Source organism: Triturus cristatus, chromosome 7, assembly GCF_964204655.1.
Source record: "Triturus cristatus chromosome 7, aTriCri1.1, whole genome shotgun sequence".
Classification (NCBI taxonomy): Eukaryota; Metazoa; Chordata; class Amphibia; order Caudata; family Salamandridae; genus Triturus; species Triturus cristatus.
In genome coordinates, this window is record NC_140590.1 from 1719675468 (window position 1) to 1719698172 (window position 22705).

The 22705-nt window shown below is 48.6% G+C and overlaps 1 protein-coding gene across 1 annotated transcript in view; it reads right to left on the bottom strand.

The window, feature by feature from the left end:
• Positions 1 to 320: 320 nt before the first annotated feature.
• Positions 321 to 22705, bottom strand: part of SYCE3 (synaptonemal complex central element protein 3) — a 202705-nt gene continuing 180320 nt past the window's right edge. Inside the window, exon 3 of the mRNA XM_085614629.1 lies at positions 321 to 472. Within this exon, the coding sequence (XP_085470755.1) occupies positions 321 to 472 (152 nt within the window). The remainder of the gene's footprint in view (positions 473 to 22705) is intronic.

Here is a 22705-nt window from a genome sequence, read left to right on the forward strand (position 1 = left end):
GCAATATGCACCTTTTTAACTGTGGAAAGACGTACCTACGATTCCTCCTCTTAACAAAAACATTTCCATGAGAGAAAGGCACCTATGAACGCAAGCAGGCCCAAAACATATGCTGGCTGTTTATTTCATGCACATGCATAACTAATAATGTCAAATGAGAATTAATTCACGTTTCTGCTTCTATCAAAAGTTTATTCATAAAAGGAGCAGTAAAAATACTTCCATTTGAAATTATTCAAAACAAGGATGGCTAGCTTAAAACGATAATCAAAGCAGCGAAACTGTTGGTTGATTGCACACGTTTTTGCAAACCACAAAATTTACTCCTTCGACTCTTCAAGTATATCTTGCCAGTTCTTCTCCACCTCCTCTTTGCACTTCATGAAGGCGTTTTCTAGTTTCCTCATTGATTCGGTAAGCGCAGGGTTAGTGCGCATCACCACCATGTCGTAAGCCATCCACGTCGCTTGCACTGTCAGTATAACAAACGATGAATGTGTGAGAAAATGACACATAGGATACCAATCAGATACAAAAGAGAAATTAACTGCACAAAACATTTACAATGCTAGTGATCATATGTATGTTTGACTTGATTTGTGCCTGTAATTTTAAGGAAAAGGACTCAGGGATCGGGATAAAGGAAAAAGCACAGTTACACGATGCTGAACTTGAATGAATGAATGAATATAAAATTTATAGAGTGCTAACTTAGCGCAAGGGCGTCAAGGCGCTAACAACAGAATAATATGCAAGCAGGATAAGACACACTCAGACAAGCATCTAAGGGAACAGCCAGGTCTTTAAGACCTTTCGAAAAAGAGTGTGTGATTGTTGTCCTGAAATTTCCTCAGGGAGGGAATTCCACAATTTGGCTGCGGCAATTGAAAAGGCTCTCCCGCCCCATCTCACCCTTTTAAACCTAGGAATGGTACGGAGATGTTTGCTTGCTGACTTGAGATTCCTAATGGGAGCATAGTGTCGATATAAAGCTTTAATGCCATCAGGACCCAGGCCATAGTAAGCATTGTGAGTGAGGCAAAGAGTTTTGAACATAATTCTGCGATCCATAGGAAGCCAGTGCAAAGAAAGAAGAGAAGCTAAGACTGAGTGGTGTTTAGGCAAGTCCATCACCAGCCTGGCAGTGGCATTCTGCACCAGCTGCAGGCGCCACAACTGTCCCTTGTTAATGCCCAAATAAAGGGCATTACAATAGTCCAATCTGGAAAATATTAGCGAAACGACAACTTGTTTGCGTGAGCCCAACACAGGTGGCTACCGTCCTGCTAATCTGCAGGTTCAAAGAAAGGGAATTGTCCACCAAAACTGTTGTTTTTACCATGGGAGACGGGACTTGAGCATGTGCCCAGAGAGTCAGGCCACCACTCCCTGACCAAATGTCCAACTTGTCCCCAAAAATAAGAATCTCCGTCTTCTCGCCATTTAATTTCAGATAGTTTTGCACCATCCATGACGAGACTGCTTGCATGCAATTTTTAAAATTGCGAGCGGAGTCACTGATGTTATGAGTGATGGACACCATTATCTGCGTGTCATCCGCGTACGACACCACCTCCAAACCAAAAGACTTTTCCACCTTTGCCAGAGGGACAACATAGATATTAAATAACGCATGATAGGGGAGTTGGATCCGAATAGAAATTTCCCAATTTCACTGTTTGAGTCCGCTCGCTAAGAAAGGAAGCGAGAAGCCCTAAAGCCGAGCCCCCAATACCTATCTCCCTGAGATAGGTATTAGTGTGTTTCAAAACGTGTCTTAGTTTCAAGCCATGTTTTATTGCTGAATAAAAATTTGACCAACGGGTTTCCAAGTTTTACACACTCTTGCATCTTAAAATTTACTTATTTGCTTTTTCTGAATATCACTGAGAAAATTAGTTACTCCATCGTTGAACAAGCCATGATGCAGTCGATCTCTGGCATCCCTACACCTCAGGGCTAATCTGCCACTCACGCCCCCTGAAAAGTGGACCTTGGGTTGGCATCCTCTCCTTTGCCACAATTGCATGAGAAGAAAGGAATGGGCCGTCTGATATCACTTCATAATGACCTAAACGTGCCAAAGGTCTGCAGCTACCCTTGCAGGTGCCGAGGACTTTGATTGTTAGGAACCTCAGCTGTAAAGGCACACTTAATGAACATGGAGTAAAGATGCACCATTCAAGTTCAAGCAGAGCCACAATTAGCTGCATGATCTTATGTTAATATAAAAAGCCACCCCCCTTGCCCCCTCTCCCACTCCCCAAGGATGTGACAATATTAAGCTAAAGAGAACGAGCAGAAGTGAGGGTGAAGAAGCAGTCTTCTACAAGAATTCCATCTAATCCAGAAGTCCAGCTATAGACCAGTTTACTACCTTTTAATAACTACACATTAAACCAGGGTCAGCAAATCAGAAACCTCTTTGGCTCCACATCGTATAGCACACACGGGAAACAACTTAGCCTTCCGAACAACTAACTAAAGTTACAGATAGTACGATCAAGCATGACGACAATAGCTTTCTAGGAGTCTTGAACATACACTGAGGCAACAAGAAAGACCCATCAGCATCTCTGTTAACATCAATATTTGCCTATAAAAACCTTACACAATATTGCAAAGCTTACTCACTAAAAAAGGGACACATTGAAACTTCTCATTGCTAAAAAGAATGCCACAGAGACAAGTAAGGCCAATGAGTTGGTCCAATCACACACTCATCTTTTCACGTTAAATGGGCTGAACTATGAATCCTCCATTGAACCCGTCAGGCCCAAGCAATGAACTAGAAATTTAAGAGACATTGACCAAGTGAACCTCTGAAAAAAATAAACATGCTAATGACAGTTCCCCAGTCACTGAAATAAATCATCTTACAACCCAATATTCGGCAACAATGTCAGAGATCTTCAACTAAATAGCTCTAAAATCTCTGAAAAGACAAAAACAACCAAGAAATCTGCGCTATAGTGTACTGTTGTGTCTTGGTCCTCTTGGCCCTCATGCTGCAGCAATGACCACACAGAGTCAGTAGTGGGTTACTGTAACTGACCGCAAGCACATGCACCCGGGCCCTTTTATTAACAGGCTCACGTCACTCGTGACGCATGTGATGGGTGAGTATGGGGTGCATGTGTGCCCACTCCCCCAAGGGAGTGGTTAACTCTGTGTCTGCTGAGACACTAGAACGTGTCTCACAGGACACAACATTCCTCCCAAATTTTAATGAAGACCAAACACTCACTAGTCCAAACTGTAGGGATAAACAACAATTAAATATAAACCACAGGGTCCATCTGCTTCTCCTGTCAGGCATCAGGAAGACAGCAGACAAGGACTGGTGACTCTGACTGTGGCAGGACAAACTCGGCGGCGGGCACTCATGATTTAACCTGAGTGGTTCAGGATACGAACGCTGGCTTGGAGACGTCAGCTGCACTCTTGTAACATGCCGGTGGAAACATGTCCTTTGGTCCGAGGTGGCTTCCCTTCGCTGACGTTGAGAATGGTATGTGGTGGGTGATAATAGTTCATTAAACTGGGTGCGTCAAGAGTACGGATGGAGTCCTTGGTGAAAGATCACAAAGGTATTGCCTTGTCAGCGGAAGTTCCGGTTAGCCAACTTCCCTGTGTCCTGTAATCTGGCAGTGGGGCAGTGTCAAGTCCGTCGATCCCGCCTCGGGAGGCTCCTTGTTGTGGTTGCTACGGAACTGCTTGTGGACTGCGCTGGGGCTGCTTGTGTGCTGACTGGGGGCAGCTGCAAAACCACCAATGAGCCGTTGTCTAGTCGCTCGCACAAACCTCCGGGGTGGATGAATTTTGGTCAAGACATGCTCTCTCAGCCGCCGTTCAGGTGTGAGCCAGGCTAGCAGGTGGCCTCTGGTTCTTCTTGTTGGTTGGTGTGGCAACAGTGCATGACTACAGTCCATCAGTACTCCAGTGATGGTAGAGCTTGACGCCTTAGATGAGGACTGGCGCGATGGCATTGCCAGTCATGTGGTGAATCTGGACACGAGTTGGTGATTACTTGCCGTGATGGTTGCAGGCCTTCGGTCTTGAGTTGATCATCGAGAGTGGGGGCGGTCAGGTGCTTCCTTCTCCTTTGGGGGAGGCATCGGCATCCTTGCACTTGGACTACGTGGGCTACGCAGACGTCGGTGACAGTGGCGTGACGGACACGCGGAGGGACGTGAGGCATGAGACTAAGTTTGCGCGTGCATGCGGCTTACTCTCGGCCTCCCGCTGGGCGGTTGCCAGGTTACTCCCTGGTTGTCGTTCACTTCACTTGTCGTTGGTGCGTCAGGATGCGTCCGTTTCGCCACTTGGTTTTTTTTCATTGTCCGGCCTGGCCATTCACGAGTTCCCTCTGGATCTTGACTGGTCGTCAGATTCTCAGGGCCCGATTCACAGAATTAACTTAAGACAAAATCCTAAACTTACTACTTTTGGTATTCACAGAATGCACTTACTACTTTTGGTATTCACAGAATGCACTTACTACTTTTGGTATTCACAGAATGGATTTACGACTACTAACTTTACGTCCGCACTCGGGCCGGAAAATCCGGCCCGGAGGCGGAGCTTCCGGAGGTGGGGCTTCCGGGACGGAGGCGGAGCTTCCGGCCCGGAGGTGGAGATTTTGGCCATGGCTAAATCTTCGCTACTGGCCGGAATCCGCACCGGCCCGGAAGCCCCGCCTCCGGCCCGGATCCAGCCCGAGTGCAGACGTAAAGTTAGTAGTCGTAAATCCATTCTGTGAATACCAAAAGTAGTAAGTGCATTCTGTGAATACCAAAAGTAGTAAGTGCATTCTGTGAATACCAAAAGTAGTAAGTTTAGGATTTTGTCTTAAGTTAATTCTGTGAATCGGGCCCTCAGTGTAGATCATCCGGTCACACTTCCACATTTCCTGCTGAGTTGGTGTCATGCACATGGCAATGGTGATGGGGTTGCCATCGGACCTGGACAACAGGTGGTGATAACTTGCTGGGAGATAGGATGTCTGGAGGGACTTCACATCCATGTGTCTTGGTCTTGTGCGACTGTTCTTTCAGCGCACCTGTGTTCATCCAGTTCTTCAGGGTGACAGGACTGTCACTCTTCTTTGCGATTCTTTTCCGGGTGCAGTCGCATGCACCTTCTTCCAAAAAGGCCAACAGGGCATATCAACTTCAATGGTCTCTGGACCATGCGGGTGAGATGTCCGTCGCTCTTCTCTGCTGGGTGGAGAACAGCCACTTGTCTCGTGTGCTCTCTCTCTTCGGGCAGCTTCTTGAAGCTCCGACTCCGGGTGTTCCCTCTTCTGGGAAAGACTTCCATGGGCAATAGGGAGTTGTGGGAGTGGCTGGCCACTTGGAGTGTCCGACTCTCCTCTTGCCTGTCTTGGGTCACCGGCGACTCCGTCTTGAGGCAGTGTGAGGGAGGACACTGTGCTGTGTTTGGCCCTCTCTGGGCTACGTTGCTGCTGTGGAGATGTAGAGCATCTCCCTGTTGTCTCCAGCATTGCTTCTTTTCTTTGGAGAGGTCTCTTTGCCCCCTGGGCATTTACCCATGCTGACGTGCTTCTGGGTGCTTGTCTCACGCATCTCGGGCTGCGCACACGTTGTCTTTTCTTGGGTGCCCTCTTCCGGCACCTGGCATGCCTGCTCTTCCTCCTTGCGGTCGTGATCGTTCACCACCAGGGGCGTGTGGGGCGCTCTTCTCACTTGTGGTGGCGTTGGGCAGCCGCTAGTGGCACGCACTCTGCACCAGTCTTTCTTGTGCTTTTGGTGGGGAGAGCTACCTTGAGACATTGCTCAATCTTCCATCCTTGCTGGTGGTAGCAGTCATTAGCATTGCTGCTTGTGTTGTGCTTTGCATTTCTAGCGCCTCCCTGCGGGGTTTGTCAGTCTCTTCCTGAGCTTTGCAAAGGTGGCAGGCAGTGCTCTTTTGCCCTTGCTGCAATAATTGACAGCCACCAGTGGGATAACACTTGCATGTCTCATCGGGAACTTCTCCTCGTCGTATGACCTCTTTCCTCTGGGCAATACACTTTGTCCCGTCTTTGAGGAAACAGTTCTCTGGCTGCATGCAGTGGTGCTGGCTGGCCGATGAGCAGGGTCTTGTGGCGGTTAAAAACCTGTGTCTACGTTTTTTGTCCCCTGTGTGAGCTGGGGGCAGCCTTGCTGATGCTATTGGCTGTGCTCCTCCTCACAGTTGCTGCGGCCTGTGGTTGAGTGGCAGGGGCTGCTCTAATCCTTTTCTTCACCTTCTTTGGTGCTCTGCTTTTCTTTATACCGTGCTGCCTCGGGCTGGGATGCCTTTGTGTGGAGACCTGAGCAGGGAGTCTCCTGTCTGGGCCTCTCTTGTCACTGCTGATCCCGAATCTGCCTTTTTCAAAAGTTTTTGCCATATCGGCCGGCTTAGTGCACTTGTGGCAGGGTGTGGTGCATCAGACCACCACTAGGTGGCAGTGCACTCTCGGTCTTCACCGGCTTTCTCTACTGCTGCGGCCTTTCTTCTCCTTGCTGAAAGAGAGGCAGATGACCCCGATGCTAGACAGTTCGTTTGAGGCAGGTGAGGGCAGGCATGGAGCGCTCCTGCAGGTAGGTGTCAAAGAAGTCACTACCTGCACTACGTGACGCCTCAGGCAAGCAGACAGTCTTTTTCTTCTGTCGCAGCGGTGACAGAGGGCCTCCAGGTGGCGGTGCGGCGCTATTCCCATCCCAGGCCATGGCAGATTTTCCACGCTGCGGGCCTCGTTCCATGGGGCTGATGGTGCTCGAAACTTGCCTTTATGCGCTCGGCGGCTGCCATGACGTCTCTGACTAAGACGGGTGCAGTGCAGGCGACCTCCCCTGAGGTCTCCTGGGCTGCGGCACGATGGGCACCCTCTTCCTTATCCCGCGGGCGCTGCTTAAGGCAGAGGCGGCCTCTGGGGGCTCGGGGTCACACATCGGCCGTACCTCCTCTGTAGTGTCCTGCGAGACACGTTCTAGTGTCTCACAGGAAGCTGTAACCCCAGCCACTCCCTCGAGGGCTGGACACACTGCACCCGACACCCATCCATCACGGGTGTCACGAGTGACGTGGCCCCGCTAATAAAAATGCCCGGGTGCACGTGCTCGTGGCCAGTTACTGCACCAGCAATCCAGTGTCCGTATCAGTCATTCATCTGCCATGTGGGCCTGAGGCTCAACATTACACTGGCGACGAGGTGGGTCTTCTCCCACGCGTGTGACTGCTGCCACCTCCCGGTTCTTCGGGGAAGAAGTGTCGCCTGCAACCCCTGAGCACGCGCCCGCCAGTCTGCCCCTACGTCCGCCCACATGCTGACCCGGCGACTGCACATCACACTGGCTGGCATGGGGGCGACCATTCGGCGGCGGACAGGGGCCTGCGAAAGCCAGCACTGAGTTCGTGGCGACCGTGTGTGCTACTATTGACACCGCAGGAGACGAGGCGCTAAAAGCACCACCCGCCCGTGGAGCGATAGTTGCGACCATCCCAAAGGTGAGGGAAGCCTGGAGCCACCCTGCATCGCTGCCCCGGTGCCTGCTACCACCCGGACGGTATGGGCTGACAGCCAACAGAGGTCCTTGCCTCCATACCTGTTAAAGCGCGAGGAGGCTCCTTGCCCACCACCACTGCCCACCGCCTTTGACGACGTGAGCAGCTGCCGCAGCGCCACGAGGCGAAGACTGCCCACAAAACTTCACGGGGAAAGGCTACAGGTTACTAAGGCCCCGAGAGCTCCCTGAGAACCTCTTCATGCTGCCATCATCGCAACCCCTAGTCCGGGCAGTCGCAAAGGAAGCAAGAGTGCCCTCGTCCATCGTGACAGACAGTGCGACGACAGGAGTCCCAGCGGCGCCGACAGGAGGGTGGTGAGTGCGCCGTGCCTCCTCTGCCTACGAGGCACCGAAGACCGCCCAAAAGCCACCAGAGGTCACTAGTGCGAAGCGATGCCCAACACGCGCGGTGAGCGCGAGAAGTCTGTCACCCGCCAGCGGAGTACGCACCCAGCGAGAGAGACTACCAAGGCTCTTTTCCCTTGGGGGAAAGCCCGTGCATGACTGAGCCGGGACGCGAGGAGTACAGGCTGCACTGCCCGGGCTCAGAGCGTCACCGCCAGCAAGCTGTCACCCAGGTGCGAGGCCCCGACTGCGCCCCCTATGTTCTGCAGGCGACCAATACGGTCCAGGGGCTTAACTGCCAGTAAGTGCCTGAACCCGGTGCCGGATACCGCCACTGATCAACCCCACGCGCTGAAGGCCAAGAGGAAGGGGCAAGCAACACAGCAGCCTACAACAAGCACCCACCAGGCTGACACCCCCTGCCACGGCCTGCGAGAGGAAACACAGAGGCAATCCTGAGCAGAAAACAAAGTAGACGGCAGCACTCCCTACCTGCCAGTGAGCTTCTCTGCCAACCCCCAGACCACAGCAAGGGTTTTCCTTTCTGCCGCCGGTCAAGAGGCTGCAGCGCCACCTGGTGGCCACAGAGCCACATTGCACCTGAAAGCAGACAGAGCTGACACACGCACCAGACAGTGGTACAAGGAGGGACATCCTGTGTCTCTGTAGCTCCCTGTCTGTGCCTACCGAGTGGTAGAACGTCGGCAGAGGCCGCTGCCACAGCCAGTGAAGAGGAGAAGCCTGCAGTGTCCAGAGCATACTGCAGCTACTTCAACCGGGCACAGGAGGAAGAAACAGCCTGTAGGGCGAAACTATTGGCAGGACAACCTCATCATACCAGGGAGACCCATGCACATACATCCACAGGTCCGCTGCGACCAGTACACCCCCGGCCCAGGGACAAGGCGGAACAAGGCAAAGCTATAAGGAATGCCCCAGACCTCACACAAGGGGAGAGGGCAGCTCACTCCACCTTAGCACCAAGGGCACCACGCAATATTCTCAGCTCCCACACGGTGGCCACGGACAGTCACCACACCGGCTCCCCCAGCCCCCACAGCATTCAAGGCAAGCCACCGAGATAACCGCAGCGCCACCTCGTGGCTACCCAGACACCATGCGCTGAGGGACAGACGCACCGCCTGGCCAGAACTGTTAGCCAGCTACACCCCGCGGCCGTCAGCCCAGCAGCACTAAAGACTGAAGGGGAGGCCCTGACACACACTACCCTGCCAGACGCAGCAGAATCAGCAACAAAAAGTTGCGAAGGGATCCGAGCAGGAGGTCCCAAACGAGCACATCCAATGAGCAGTCCAGCACACTCGCCACCCACCGCGACCGATGACTGCAGACCTGCGACAAGCATAGCTGCGCGGCACCCTACCGACCGTCAGTACTGACCGCAGTATCCGGCTAACCAAGCGGCAGTCAACAGATCCAAGCGAGCACACTGCCGTCACCTGGAAGACAGCCTACCCATGCCCAGTGGCTGAGATAAACTGCACCTGGCACAGCAAGACACGCACTCCAAGAGGAATGCTCATGGAGTGACCCTCTGCACCCTGCAAGTGAGAGCAGCAAGGGTACCTTCAAAGACAGCAAAGTACCCAGGTAGCTGTTACACCTTGAGCTGCAAGAGAGACTGATACCAAGCGCACACCACCGGTGGCTGATTGACTGTACCTCCAGCAAAGACACGGCGACACAAGCCCCACTAGTAAGGGTGGACGATCAGCCTGAACAGCAACGTCTCAAAGGAACTGTCTCCACCGACAGCGCGAGCAGAGACCAGTGCAAAGCGTGCACTGCAAGCGGCTACCTAACGCCGCCACCAGGGAACAGGCACAACCGCCAACCACACCACGGGCACACCAGTGCCGGAAGGGAGCGCCGAAGGCAAAGACGGAGCGCACGTGGTCCGAAGAGCGCAGAAGACCACACCAGCGAATCCGACAGCACAGGCAGGTGCCCGGGAGATCCAGACATCCCCACAAAGGAGCACTGCTAAACACAGGCAGGAGAGCATCCACGTCTCCACTGCCCCAGCGAAGCCCCGCAGTGGGCCGAAAGCAACAAGGTCCTCCTCAACACTGCCTCAAGATGGAGTCGGCGGTGACCCACGACAGGCAAGAGAGGAGTCGCACACTCCACGTGGACGGCCGCCACAGCAACAGGCGCTCCAATGCCAGCGGCACGCGACTGGACGTCACGTCGCCCAGCAAGCAAGGAGAGCGCCGGAGCGAAGGCAGAAGCCGGTGCCATGACAGCGCCGCCTCGAGGTCCAAGTGCAACGCCCTCGAAGAAAGAAGAGTGACAGCCCTGTCACCCTGAAAAACCGGAAGACACAGGTAGACTGAACAGACCGGAAAAAGGAGAAGACCAGGGACTCACAGCAAGCCAAGAGCTCACCCTGACACATCCGACAGCCACCAAGGCGGACCACCGTCCCTGGACACAGCCTCACAGGAGAACCGAATGTAAGCCGCAGCAGTCGCGAACCGCGTCTCTCCAAAACGCCTCCCCAGGTGAACGGCCGTTTTCCAAGTGTCGGAAGTCCGAGTCAAGTGGCATCCCTGCTCCTGTCCGCAGATGCCCCGGGTGAAGATCTGCTCGGAGTGTCCGTCCTCACACCGCCTCAAGTTGGAGCCGGCAGTGGCCCCAAGCCCGGCAAGAGAGGATCAACACACTCTATGTGTTAAACCGCCACGGACGCTCAACATCAGCAAGGCGGAGGCATGTGGCTGCCCAGGTCCATCCTGACATCCGAACTCTCTCAGCGAGCCACCACCACCTGTCATTCCGACTCACCACATGGCTGGCAGCCATCACCACGCCAGCCATCAACACATGCGTCAAGCACCACTCCCTGAGTACCGATGGACTGGAGTCCGAAACCGTTGCCACACAAGCCAACTAAATGGAACCCAAAACCACCTGTGAACCTGGCCTACACCAGAACAGCGACAGCGAGTGCAAGTCTTGACCAACACTCCTCCACCCGTGAGGGTTGTGCGTGCGACCAAGCAACGGCTCCTCGGCGGTCCTGCAGCTGCCCCCAGACGGCACACAAGCAGCGGCTCCAGTGCAGCCTTCCTACAGTCCCGCAGCAACCCCGACGACGGGCCTCCCCAGGCGGGAGAGCGAGAAGAGACATTGCCCCACCGACAGGGTACCGGTCACAGCCAAGTAGTTCCACAGGGACAGTCGGTCCAGCAACACCTCCGTGAACTCTCACGTTAGACCCTGTCCATGGTCATGACGCAGCCCACCAAAAGAACTAGTAGATCTCACCACAGACCATCACCGACGTCAGCCAAGAGGAAGCCATGCAAGACACGTCATTGTCAGCGAACGGACGGTATGCAGCGGACGTTTCCAAGCCAGCGGTCGTGCCCTGAGTCCCTCAGGTTAAATTACGAGTGCCCGCTGAGAAGGTTCTGCTGCAAGCCAAGTTCACCAGCCCACGTCTGATGTCGTCCTGCCACCTGACTCGAGAAGCTGATGGACCCTGTGGTATTTCATCAACTGTGTTTTTCCCCACAGGTTGGACTTGACTCTTTATTTGTCCTTCAATAAAGTTGGGGAGGAATGTAGTGTCCTGCGAGACACGTTCTAGTAACCCCAGCCACTCCCTCGAGGGCTGGACACACTGCACCCGACACCCATCTATCACGGGTGTCACGAGTGACGTGGCCCCGCTAATAAAAAGGCCCGGGTGCACGTGCTCGTGGCCAGTTACTGCACCAGCAATCCAGTGTCCGTATCAGTCATTCATCTGCCATGTGGGCCTGAGGCCCAACATTACACTCCTCTTCGCCGCAAGCGAGGCAGAGGGTGCAGGGTGAGTGCCTACTGCTCTCTTCCTTTTTCCCCGCAGGGATAATGTCAGCCGGCGGGGCGGCCTGCCGGAGCGCTGCTATTCGGGACGTGCTGGGAGGCAGTGGGAACGCTGGGGATACCGGTGCAAGTGGGGCACGCAATCGTTAGCTCATTTGTGACCATCGCGTGGTGTTTCCCAAACCCCGTGGGTGTAGGGTTCTGGATTTTCCACTGCACGCTGGATGGCAGAGTGATGCATGTGATTATTGGTGACTGCCTCACCTCGGGGGCCAGCATTCAGCATTCATCGGCTTTCTCCGATAGTGCTGCTTGTCGTCTTCTCCTAGGGCACGCTACAGTGGCCATGCCCTTGCAGAGCTGCCCTCCTCGTTTTCACGACTTCTGGCCGTCGATATCACAGCGTGTGGGGCAGGGTGAAAACGATCTGTTCTTTCCCCTCAAGAAACAGAGGCATGTCTTTCCGCTGGCACGTGGGGCAGACCCCCCTCGTCGCCATTATTGTGTCTTGGGCCTCTAGGCCCTCATGCTGCAGCAATGACCACACAGCGTCAGTAGTGGGTTACTGTAACTGGCCATGAGCACGTGCACCCGGGGCCTTTTATTAACAGGCTCACGTCACTTGTGACGCCTGTGATGGATGCATGTGGGGTGCATGTGTGCCCACTCCCCCAAGAGAGTGGCTAACAACTCTGTGTCTGCTGAGACACTAGAACGTGTCTCGCAGGACACAACAGTGTACTCTACGGTAAAAAAAGAAGAAAGAAAAATGCTCAGAGGCATGGAATGAAATTGGTGCCAAAATCCATATTAAAACAGCCTGTCTCTACTCCGTATGAAAAGAAACAATTTTAAGAAGTTCATTTTCTTAGAAACAACCCTTTTCTAAGAAGGGAATTCGATCAAAGGAGAAATAGACAAAAAAATGGGTTGAAATCATAAGAAAATACATACAACCAACACCAAAGGAAAATATAGGGCCAGATGTACAAAGCCTTTTTTTCGTTGCAAAACGCCCCAATTCACAGAAAAATGTGTTACCTAATGTACAAAATGCTATTCAGTAACTTGTTACCAAATCTCATTTTGCATTTGCAATTCGGTATTTGGAAGGGGTGTGTTTGGGGCGTCCCTTCTAAATACTGAATCCGTATGGTATGCATTACTGTTGTGAGACTACATTTCGGTCGCAAAACAGTAACACTTTACCACCAGTTTAAAACTGGAGGCAACCCATTCACAAAGGGAAAGGGGCTCCCAAGGGACCTCTTCGAGAATGCAAATGATAATGTTTTTTAAGAGAAGGCAGTGGTCCCACAAACCACTGCCTACTCCCCAAAAAAGAAACTTCAAGGTTTCATTTTTTTTCTTTGAAAAATCCGCTTTTCCTTTAAGGAAAATAAGTTGCATTTAAAAAAAAAAAAGATTGCTTTATTAAACAGCAATCACAGACATGGTGGCCACCATCCCTGAGATGGGTGGGATTCCTAACAGGACGCAAACTGTGACCTACCTCATTAATATTCATGAGGTAGGTTGATTTGCAACCCACAAGGAATCCCCAAACGAAACTCAATTACTTTCATACATTAGGAATACCGATTTCCTTTTCCAATTTTTTTTATTACGTTTTTCAGAGATAAGTGTACTACAAAAGGGCGAAGGAAAATAACAACAAATAGAGAAAGAGACGGTCTCTTGCTTACATTCGGTTATACATGCGTCTTAGTCGGTTCCAAGTAACTCATCATGTTATATCATTCTTATAAAATTTGGCCATTATCGCGACGCAATGCTGAAACTACAGTAATAGCACACCGCTCGTGCTCTCCACACCACAAGGTTTGGGTACAAGCACGGAATACCATGGAGCCTGGCGCACTACATAGTAATGCACCTTCGCAAGTAGTACTTCTAGCCCAAGGCGCAGTCTGCATGTGATAAAACAGGATCAATAAAATCGGCCCCTCATCCAATCAACACCCCCCAATCCCCATGTTAATCTCTGTCTGAAGGATTACTTCTGGATCCCAAGGGAAACATTTGCAAATATGACCTCAGTGGTTGCCAAATGTTTTTAGGCCTGGATGCTTGCGGTTGCAGAGAAGCATATATGTCACTTGTGGTATCACAATTTAATAGATACTGCATCCAGCGTTTGACTGTGGGGTAGATTGCGGTTCCCCAGTGTATAGATACTTGTCGCTTAGCCAATAATAGTGCCATTGCGGTGTAGCACCGAATGTCCTTCGCTAGTGGTTGGACATAATCCAGAAAAGCTGTTAACGGGTCGGGCCTATCTCTGTTTCCACCATCTGCTACGGAACCCCTCCTCCCAGTACGCAAGCACTGGTGCACATGTCCAGGCCAAGTGTATGAAATCTGCCTGATCTGACGCACACTTTGGTCAAGTGTGAGGTTTGGTGAGATCAATTTTTAACATTAAATATGGGGTGGAATACGAACGGTGTAGGTACTTAAAATGCAACAATTCTTGTTGATGATTATTTGAGAATAATTTGGTCTGCTGGCTACAATAGAACTAGATCTTGTCCAGGAGTTGGGATCCTAAATCTTTCTCCCAGGCCGTCCTCGATCCCCTGTCCATAATGGGCTTCATATTGGATGGTGTGCGATAGAGCCTTGCCACTAAGTGTGTTGCGTCAGGTGTTGTGATAACCATTGATAGTAGGGGAAATTCGGGAGGGTCTAGGGGAGCGGTAGCGAACTTGGCGCGCTGAGTGCTGTGTAATCTATGTAAAGTGAACCTATCCATTGGTGCGGCATTGTGCCCTTCTACTAGGGATGTAACTGTGCGCAATCCTGTTTCGTCAAACATATCCCCTAATTTTTGGATATGACAAGTGTATAGATTTCTCTTGGTAAGTGACTCAGTTGGCACTGGTAGCCAAGGGTTATCTGCTATCGGAATGTGCGAAGAGTACAGGTGCTCATAGCTGAGGTAACTTTGAAGCTTGGTCCATGCCCAGCAGGTAGTTGCAATCGTTTGCATGTCTGTGATACTCCTGGGAAGCCCATTCGGCAAATGCATATCTAATGGATAGGGGTGGATCTGCTAACTTTCAGGTTTGAGGTATAGCAGGCATGCGTCATGGTGGTACCAATGGTAAGAGAAATGTGCTTGCACTATCAGATAATAGAGATAGAGATCCGGGACTCCGAATCCACAACGTTCATAAGGCAAGGTTAGAGTACCCCATCCGATCCTAGGATGTCCTCCTGCCCATATCAGTCTAATGAGCATACTACAAAGGTTATCGAAAAATGCACTGGTAAGCACGATAGGGATGTTTAAAAGTAGATAAAGAAAAACAGGGTAGCACTATCATTAGGTCTCGCCTTGCTATTGCGTAAGCGATCGCAAAGCAAGACTATTGTAAGGGGCATTTAAAAGTGCTCCGAAAAGCGAATTGCATGGCGAGCACGCGCACAATCATGTGCATCGTGCCGCCATGCAATCCGTTTGGCATCGCACTTCAAAGGGTCCGCTCACCCACCTGGAATGCGCTCCCCCGCCAAGCGCGCGCACCACGCTCCGCCGGGCTTGTCTTGTTTTTCTTGTTCACCTCGCCGCTCTTCTGTCGGTCTCATCCACCCGCTATCATTTTCTCCTGCCCTATCTTAACTTCTGTGTCTTTGTTTGCTGTCATTCCTTATTTCTTTCTTCCTGTTTTCATCTGCTCTCTCTCTCTATATATATATTATCCTCGTTGCCATCCTCGCTTCTCTGCCATTCTCTTTTCTCTATCACGCTCTTGTTCTGTGATTTGTGACCCTTGTGCACGATGTTTTGTACGGCTTTGGTTTCATACATTTTGGGAAGCTAGCCTCGGTTTTTGAGAAGCTTATGCACATTGGAGGGCTTTGTTTCTATATGTTTTCTGAAGGTGGCCACTGTTTTTGTGAAGAGCTTGCTGCAGTCACTGAGCTCTCTGCCTGCAGCTTTTAGACAGTCTGCCTGTTGCATCCTCCCTGGCCGTCCTCCTCCGATTCTCATTCCCTCTCCCTGCAGCTTGGTATTTGATCCTGTGAGTGCCCATTCTGTGCCACCGAGACAAACTGGCCATCTTTCTTACAGATCCTGCATACAGAACAACTATTAATTCCCTATGTGACACGCAGCGTAAACAACACTCTTTATCGGGTTTCTGCTTTAATCATAATTGACGAATGTTTCACAAAATGTAGACACCTCTTAGTCTACATCAGACCCCTGTGCTGTGAACCAGTGACTGCAGTGTAGAAGTGCACGGTATAGACCCTTCCCCCTCTTCATAATGTAAACAATGGAAGCCCAGCCCTTAACATAAACAATCCTGTTTAAAGTGCTAGCCCCTGCTGCAAATTCCCACAATCAGCGCTTTCATCTCCCCCCGCCCCACCACATCCCTCCCCCAAGCCCCTTCCACTCATACACACGGTTCAGGTCTTATCAAAGTCGTGCTACGTAAAATGTCACTTTAAAGCAAAACGAGTCTTCAAACCCAAAAAGTAAGTCCCAAACTGAATTATCCCTCCCTACAGAATGTATATTTTTTCCTCATCTCGTCAACCAAGATAATCCCAGTTTCTCGTATAGGAAAGGAAAGTTGGAAGGTGCACTCAATTCGGAGTCAATTAGGTAAAATAAGTCGCTAATTCTTCATAAAAGTCCTTTTATTCAACAATTCGGTTCAAAAACTGGCCCACAGCCAACGCGTTTCGTTCCCATTACACTGCCAGTGGGAACTTCGTCAGGGCTGCAATGTTATAAAATAAAATAAAAGACGACATAAATATCACATAACAATTCACAACACAAATATGAATAAATACCACAAAAATATAACATGAAGATCCTACATATAGATGACCCAACAACAAAACAGCACAAAGAACAATTTTGTATCTTATACCTGTAGAGTCGAATAGTATGTATAACTTGTGTAACAGAGCATTTAAGACAAACATATGACAAGTGACAAATAAAGAATAATTCAAACCAATTTACAATCATATTTACATAAAAACAAAAACATAAAGAATTGATTCAAAAAGTTGATAAGTGCTCATATGCAAGCAATGTGACCAATTTAAACAATATTAAGTAATATAACATACTCTAAATACCATGTGGGACAAAACTCAAAACAACATGAAGTTTTCTAAAAGCAAATATTAGATTCCAACAAGCATATCACCAGCAATGGAAAACAGGTAAGAAAGGAAAGGGAATAACTCTTAAATTTGCCAAGGGTTCGCTAGGTTATTTCAAAGGGTTCTCACCTCAATGGAGATTTTAAATCCAAAGTTGGTATCAATTGTGAAGCAATAATAAGCCAGCTGTTTCCAAATGGACAAATCCCAAACACGTTGTATATGTTGACCTAGTAATTCACTATAATATGGGAGGCCAATTGTCTAAAACCAGGAAACAAATATAAACCATAAGACACTAAAGATTGGTGAAGAATGGTCTTTTCTAAAAAGAAGACATAGGGTCACTAATAAAAGGCCCATATTCTCACCTATTACGTCCTAGGTCCGCAATGAATACAATAAATTTTCAGTCTGGAAAGGTGTAGTCGGAATAAATAAGAATAACCCACTTATATTGAGTGAGAAAGAGGATCTAGAAAAAAGAGAAAAGAGAATATACACCAACCACGTTGAGCATATAAAGAAATATATCTGTGCTTATTGGCAAGCCTGATTTACTAACCACAATATCATAAATTCATTAAAGTGGACACTCAAAAGCATGACATGTCGAAATGTGTCTGTAATAAAAAGTAATTCTATAAACTTAACTGTCAAGTTATTTAAAAAAGAGGCGTAATCAGAGAGTAGCGTAAAATAACTGCAAGTATTAAAGGCTATCAAAGGCCCTAAGATGGTCATTAGCAGTAATAATATTTCCTCGACTAACGCGTTTGTTTCTAAAGTTGACGGGCATGCAGGTGATATTTCTAAATTGAATAGAGAATCTAATGGCCTATCTATAATGGTTTTAAGAAAGGAGCATAGTGAGCAGGAGGCATAATAAGACATAGCGTGTGCTTCAAAAAATGCAAGGCTATCGTTAACCTAGCTCTAAACTTAATACCAAGAAATTTAGTCATTGACAATAATATTCAGTTCCTAACTGTCACATAAGTAGCTAGAAATTGATGGGCACAATACGTCGACCATAGTGCTTCGTAACAAGCATAAATAACTGTCACATGAGTAGCTAGAAAATGACGGGCATGATACGTCGACCATAGTGCTTCGTAACAAGCATAAAGAGTGTTGTAAATTAAAGCACAGCGACCATTAGATACTCGTAGAAATATAGAACGATATGTTCATAAAACATTAGATAACAGAAAACAGATAAATATTCTCAAATATAGCAAACTGTTAAAAAATAGTCCATCAAGTAGGAAATCGAAAGTAATATTGAGAAACGAGTAAACGAGCATAATGTTCAAAACTACTTAGAAAAAAAGGAGGAGAAAGTCGAAATGCGCGAACCGACAGGGCGGCCAATAAATGTGTAAGGTTGGCCAAACATATAATAAAATATCATTTACCTGTCGCAACTGGTAGTTCAAAACGGCGTGATAACCGGCAGTAATGAGTGGAAGAGGACGCGCTCTTCTTTTAAACCCAACAACCGTGTTGGACTACAAACGACGAGTCACGTGGGCAGAAAACAGACCAATGGGTGAAATGCTGCCAAAATAGAGGTAGCCTTAACTCGATAACATCGCGGCCACCTTGAGATGGTCGATAAATATATATAATTGGCCAAAAATATAACTGTAACAGAGTACAAGTTACCTGTAGCAACTGCTCATTTAAACAGCATGATAACCGGCACTAATAAAAAGAAAAAGACGCGCTCTTCTGTAAAACCTGGCATTCTTATCGGGCCGAGGTCGATGAGTCACGTGGTCTATGAATAGACCAATGGATACAATGCTGCCAAAATAGAGGTAGCCTTACAATGATACGGTCGCGGCCATCTTAAGATGGCTAAATGTAGTTATAACCATAGTAGATAGAAAATAGAAAATGCCTGAAGATTAAAAGTAGGATCCATATATAAATGATCAAGTATAAAAGGATATTTTGAATAAGAAGAGTTCGATGTCATGAGATACAGAGATGTTTTTCATGACCATGGAGGGGGGGGGGAGCATATTACTTCATGTTGAGAGACTTAAAATGATAGACAGGGAAGAGATGGATGACATCCCTGTATCAAATACATATAAGGTAATCAATCAGAGTAGAAAGAAGAAAAGAATAATGATCATTCTAGAAAATAGTGTAATTCATTATCAGTATTATGGCCCATTGTAGTTGTTCGAAGACGGCAAATCCATTTGGCTTCTCTTTGCCTGACCATAAGTTCATGATTGCCACCCCTGGTTCTTGCAGTTACGTGTTCAATACCATGAAACCAAAAATTGGTATTGCCAGGATGTTTTTCTTTATAATGAGTTGTTAGTGGATAACGACTATCTGATTTCAATATCGCCCTGCGATGTTCTTGGATTCGCACTTTAAGGGGACGGATAGTGCTCCCAACATAGATGGTTCCACAGTCACAGCCCAATACATAAATCACATGTGTGGTATTGCAATTCATGAATTCTGAGATTTTATAGGAACAAGAATTGTTATAGGTGAACTCAGTTATCTTGTTTCGTCCAAATGGGCAAATATTACACGAGGTGCATGTGTAGAAACCTAAGGGTTTGGGTGGCAACCAAGTGTCACACAATTGTTTGTTCGTTACATAGCTGGGGCACAAAGTGTCGCGTAAAGTTTTACCTCTACGGTAGGTTATCAAAGGAACCTCAGAAATACAGCTTTTAAGGCCAGGCACATCTAGCAACAGGCCCCAATTCTTTTTGATAATGTTCCGAACCTTAACACTATTGGTATTAAACTGTGTTACCAGAGAGACCTTTCTGTTCGTGGTAGGAAGTTTCGACTTGCTGGTAGTCTCTCTAAGTGTGTACTTCCTATTAAGGGATTTTGCCTTATCCAGAGCTTTGCTGACAATGTCTCTCCTATAACCCCTCTTGAGGAATCTATTCTCACAAGCCTGCAAGTTCTTATAATAGGTGTCCTCCTCACTGCAGTTTCTACGGATACGTGTTATTTCTCCAAAGGGGATGTTGTTGATCACCGAGCGCGCATGGGCGCTTGTGGCGTGAAGAACACTATTACACGCTGTATCCTTCCTATATAATGTGCTTGCAATTACCTGATCTTTAATATAAAAGTGAATATCCAGAAAATTGATACTGATTTTAGCAGTAGTCATAGTAAACCTCACATTGTATTTGTTGGTATTCAAAAAATCAAAATATTCCAAAAGTGATTCATTGGAGCCAGCCCATAGACAGATGACATCGTCTATGTTCCTCCCCCAGAAAACGATGTGCTCTGTCCAGGGGGAGGCACATCGGCCCCAGGCATGCTCCCTCTCGAACCAACCCATAAAAAGGCAGGCGTAAGAGGGAGCAAACCTGGATCCCATCGCGGTCCCCAATATTTGCTGAAACCAGCAATTGTCATGGAGAAAGAAGTTATTTTCTAGAATGAGATTGATCATATCCATGATCATCTCATTAAATCCATAAAGGTTAGCACTGTCAGTATCTAAGAATGATCTTACTGCGAGGGTTCCAAAGTCCCTTAGGATGCATGTATAAAGACCCACAACGTCGAATGTCACAAAAGTGAGTTCATCCGACCATTGAAAACCCTCCAGTTTGACCAAAATGTCTTTACTGTCTCGGATAAACGACGGCAGGCTAGTTACGTGTCTCTGAAGTCGGATATCCACGAATTCAGAGATCTTATCAGTGGGGGACCCAACCCCTGAGATGATAGGACGTCCAGGGGGGAAGGGCCCGCCTTTGTGAACTTTTGGCAAAATATAAATACAGGGATAGGTAGGACACTGTACTCTGAGATACCCAAACTCCTCGTCTGTGAGTAGGCCTGACTCTTTCCACTCACTCAACTTGATGTTAATGCGTTGGGTGAAATCCTGGGTGGGGTTCATGTTAATTTTTCGATAACAAAGCTGATCATTCAGTTGCCGATCTATTTCTGACATGTAATCAGATAAATTCATAACCACAACATTACCGCCTTTATCGGCTTCCCTAATCACGATGTTCTTATCTGATCTTAATCTATTAAGGGCCGATCTTTCCTTTGCGGTAATGTTGTGGTTGATGGAGTTTGAATACCTGTTGGTAATCTCCATTTTGTAGAGATCATTGGTAACTCCGCACCTGAGTAGATCTGCCTTCAATACATCACTTATTTAAAGAGAAAACAATGCTCGTCCGGGGAGGTGGGTGGGTCGCTTATGACTTTTATGAGTATACCCCTGGATGAGAACTAGGATTACAGGTAAGTAACTAATCCTTCTCATCCAGGGATACTCATCAATAGTCATAATCTATGAATAGAGTAGCAAGCCCATACCCAAAGTCTCGCGGACGAGCAACAAGCAGTTAAAACATACATTAAAAGACACATCTTGCATTACAGTTATGCAAATAGGTTCCTCAAAGAGGCCTGCCCCACCTGGGCGTCGGCCTGCGCGTCTGAATCTAGGCAATAATGGCGCGTGAAAGTATGGACTGAGCGCCACGTAGCCGCTTTACAGATCTCAGACATGGGAACATTGCGAAGGAGTGCTACAGTAGAAGCTTTCCCTCGAGTAGAGTGTGCTCTAGGTTTACCCTGCAGAACTTTGTGGGACAGTTGGTAAGCCAAAGCTATACAAGAGACAATCCATCTAGAGATAGACCTCTTGGCCGCAGCCAGCCCGGTATTAGTGGGCCCATAGTTAACAAAGAGCCTGTCTGACTTTCTAAGAGTAAGGGTCTTAGCTAGATAGAATTTCAAAACCCTCCGGAGGTCAAGAGAGTGTAGAGCTCTCTCCGGGGGTGTGGTCGGCTGAGGAAAGAAGGTGGGCAACGTGATCACCTGATTAATATGGAAGTCCGAAACCACCTTGGGCAGGAAGCTCGGATGAGTACGGAGCACCACCCTATTAGCATGAAACACAGTGTAAGGTTCCTTGCAGCAGAGGGCCTGAATTTCACTAACCCTACGGACCGAAGTGATGGCTACTAAGAAGGCAGCCTTCCAGGTCAGATGTTGCAAGGAGGCCTTATGAATCGGCTCAAAAGGAGCTCCCATCAGCTTAGAGAGAACGATGTTCAGTTCCCAGGAAGGGGAAGGAGACCTCACAGGTGGGTAAACTTTCTTAAGCCCTTCTAAGAAATCCTTTACCACTGGCATCTGAAAGAATGAGGTCTGGGTAGGAGACTTCCTATAGGCTGTAATAGCAGCTAAGTGTACTCTGATGGAAGAGTACTTTAACCCAGACTTCGCCAAGTACAGTAAGTAGGGGAGAATAACTTGTTCTTGACCCCGGATCGGATCAAGGGTGTTATCTCTACACCAGAAGCAGAATCTTTTCCATTTAAAGCCATACGACTTCCTCGTGGAAGGCCTCTTTGCCTCCCGAAGAATGCCCATGCAGTCCGGTGGAAGATCTAGATGTCCGTACTGGATGAATTCAGGAGCCATGCCGTCAAGCGGAGGGAGGGGAGATTGGGGTGGAACAAACTCCCCTTGTCCTTGGTCAGCAAGTTCGGCAGGCATGGCAACCTCCTCTGTGGTACCTCCGACAGCTGGAGTAGATCTGGGTACCACCACTGCCGGGGCCACTCCGGTGCTATTAGGATCATCCGAGTTCTGGCCCTGTAGAACTTCTGAATCACAGCCGGGATGAGAGGAAGAGGAGGAAAAGCGTAAAGCAATGTCCTCGACCAGCTGATCAAAAGCGCGTTCCCCTGCGACCCCCGTTGAGGGAACCTGGAGGCGAAGACGGGGCATTTTTTGTTGTCCGCGTCTGCGAACAGATCGATGTCTGGTATGCC